The sequence below is a fragment of the Nicotiana sylvestris genome, chromosome 10 (genome assembly GCF_000393655.2).
Source record: "Nicotiana sylvestris chromosome 10, ASM39365v2, whole genome shotgun sequence".
NCBI classification, from domain to species: domain Eukaryota; kingdom Viridiplantae; phylum Streptophyta; class Magnoliopsida; order Solanales; family Solanaceae; genus Nicotiana; species Nicotiana sylvestris.
The window spans coordinates 44,203,277-44,206,086 of NC_091066.1; the positions used below are offsets into that span (position 1 = coordinate 44,203,277).

Below are 2,810 nucleotides of genomic sequence, written 5' to 3' on the forward strand. Positions count from 1 at the left end.
AAAATCACTTCGGAATTTTGAGGGTCCTCCTCAAAATTCTGCCCCAATTTCCAATAGCGGGGGGAAATAAAATTTTTATTGAATTGTGACCGAATCCACAGGGATGCCTATGTATCCCCTCTTAAACGGGAATCAGGTCATGCGTAGTTAAAATTACATCATATAAGGAAAGCATAAAGATTACACATAGTATTGCTTGACTGCGTCTGAATTGATCGGCTTTGGCCAAACTTCTCCGTCCATTTTTAGTATGAGGGCTTCTCCCGTCAGAACCTGGTGAACCATGTACGGAACCTGCCAATTGGGAGAGAACTTCCCTTTGGCTTTATCTTGATGTGGAAAGATTTTCTTTAACACCAGCTGCACCGGTGTGAACTATCTGGGCTTGACTCTTTTGTTAAATGCTCTGGACATCCTATTCTGATAAAGTTCACCATGGCAAACTGCACTCATTCTTTTTCCATCTATAAGAGCTAGCTGCTCGTAACGATTTTTCACCCATTCTGCATCGTCTAGCTTTGCTTCCTATATGATTCTTAATGAGGGAATTTCCACCTTGGCGGGAATGACTGCCTCTATACCGTAGACCAGCATATAGGGGGTTGCTCCTATCGATGTGCGGACTGTGGTGCGGTATCCCAATAAAGCAAATGAGATCTTCTTGTGCCACTGCTTTTGCTTCTCTATCATTTTCCTTAGTATCTTCTTGATATTCTTATTGGCAGCCTCTACGGCTCCGTTCATCTGAGGTCTATAAGCTGTAGAATTCTTGTGTTTGATCTTGAAGGTTTCACACATGGATTTCATCAAATCACTGTTGAAGTTGGAGCCATTATCAGTAATGTTTGACTCTGGAATTCCGAACCGACAAACGATACGGTCGCGAACGAAGTCTGCTATGACTTTCTTAGTCACTGCCTTGTATGATGATGCTTCAACCCATTTGGTAAAATAATCAATTGCCACTAGGATGAACCTGTGCCCATTTGATGCGGCAGGTTCGATTGGTCCGATAACATCCATTCCCCAAACGGTGAACGGCCATGGTGATCTTGTTGCATTAAGCTCTTTTGGAGGCACCTTTATCATATATGCATGTATCTGACAGCGGCGGCACTTTCGGACATACTGGATGCAGTCTGTTTCCATAGTCATCCAAAAATAACAGCTCGGAGTATCTTCTTGGCTAAGACAAAACCATTCATATGTGGCCCGTAGGTCCCAGCATGGATTTCTTCTAGTAATTTAGATGCTTCCTTTGCATCAACACACCTTAGTAATCCCAAATCAGGAGTCCTCCTGTATAGGATTCCTTCGCTGTGGAAGAAATTGTTGGATAATCTTCTAAGTGTATGCTTTTGAATAGGGTTTGCAAACTCTAAGTATTCTCCTTTCGCCAAATATTCCTTGACGTTATGAAACCAAGGTTTTCCATCCAATTCTTCCTCGACGTGAGCATAGTAAGCTGGCTGATCGTAGATCTTTACTTGAATTGGGTCAATGAAATTCTTATCTGGATGTTGTATCATGGATGATAGGGTAGCCAATGCATCGGCAAAACTCATTTTGGATTCTGGGAACATGCTGGAACTTTGTCTTTGTGAACCTCTTTCTCAACTCCTGTACATGATGCATATAAGGGAGTATCTTGGAGTTCTTGGTTGCCTATTCTTCTCGGACCTGATGTATAAGTAAGTTTGAATCCTCGATCACTAGCAACTCTTGGATGGTCATGTTAATGGCCATCTTGAGTCCCAAGATGCAGGCCTCGTACTCAACCATGTTGTTGGTGCAAGGGAATCTGAGTTTGGCAGACACCGGATAATGTTGACCGGTTTCTGACACTAGGACTGCTCCTATGCAAACTCATTTGAAATTTGCTGCTCCATTGAAAAACATTCTCCAACCGTCATAGGATTCTTCAATGTATTCTCCTATGAATGATATCTCTTTATTAGGAAAATACGTCTTTAAGGATTCATATTCTCCGGCCACGGGATTCTCGGCAAGATGATCTGCAAAGCCTATCCCTTGATCGCTTTCTGAGTCACGTAGACAATGTCAAAATTCACTCAACAGGATTTGCCACTTGGCTAGCTTGCCAGTGGGCAAGGGATTCTGAAAGATATACTTCAACGGATCCATCCTTGATATGAGATACGTAGTATAGGCACAGAAATAGTGCCTTAACTTCTGAGCTACCCAAGTTAGAGCACAACAGGTTCATTCTAGCAGAAAATATTGGGCCTTTTATGGGGTGAACTTCTTGCTAAGATAGTAGATGGCCTTCTCCTTCCTCCTCGTTTCATCATGTTGCCCTAGAACAAAACCTAACGCTCTATCTAGCACTGCAAGATAGAGTAATAAGGGTCTACCTGGCTCAGGCGGGACCAAAACTGGCGGTGTGGACAGGTACTCCTTGATTCTGTCGAAGTCCCTCTGGCAGTCAATAGTCTATTTGGTAGCGGCGTCCTTCTTCAACATCTAAAAGATTGGCTCACAGATGATAGTAGATTGAGCTATGAACCGGCTGATGTAGTTGAGTCTCCCCAAGAAGCTCATTACGTCCTTTTTGTTCTTTGGCGGTGGCAGTTCTTGAATAGCTTTGACCTTTGATGGAACCAGTTCTATCCCTCGGTGACTCACAATGAACCCAAGTAGTTTTCCGACAGGAACCCCAAATGCACATTTTGCGGGATTCAATTTTAGGTTGTACCTTCTCAGTCTGTTGAAGAACTTCCTCAAGTCTTCCATATGATTAGTGGCTTTCTTGGACTTTATGATGACATCACCTCAATCTCGTTGTGTAT

General features: G+C 42.9%; 1 protein-coding gene across 1 annotated transcript; it reads right to left on the bottom strand.

The window, feature by feature from the left end:
* Positions 1–430: 430 nt before the first annotated feature.
* LOC138879262 (uncharacterized) lies at positions 431–1,565 on the bottom strand. The gene is made up of 2 exons (XM_070158866.1): positions 1,273–1,565; positions 431–575 (listed from the first exon to the last, which is right to left on the bottom strand). Exons 1-2 carry the CDS (start codon positions 1,563–1,565, stop codon positions 431–433), a joined length of 438 nt encoding a protein of 145 aa, XP_070014967.1.
* Between the last annotated feature and the right edge of the window lie 1,245 nt (positions 1,566–2,810).

Excerpts from the sequence above, each read along its gene's own strand:
- LOC138879262 (XM_070158866.1), bottom strand. The coding sequence starts at position 1,565 with ATGAGTTTTGCCGATGCATTGGCTACCCTATCATCCATGATACAACAT. Across the intron at positions 576-1,272 it reads CCTGATTTGGGATTACTAAG|AGGCAGTCATTCCCGCCAAG; the intron begins GTGTGTTGATGC and ends TCTACGGTATAG.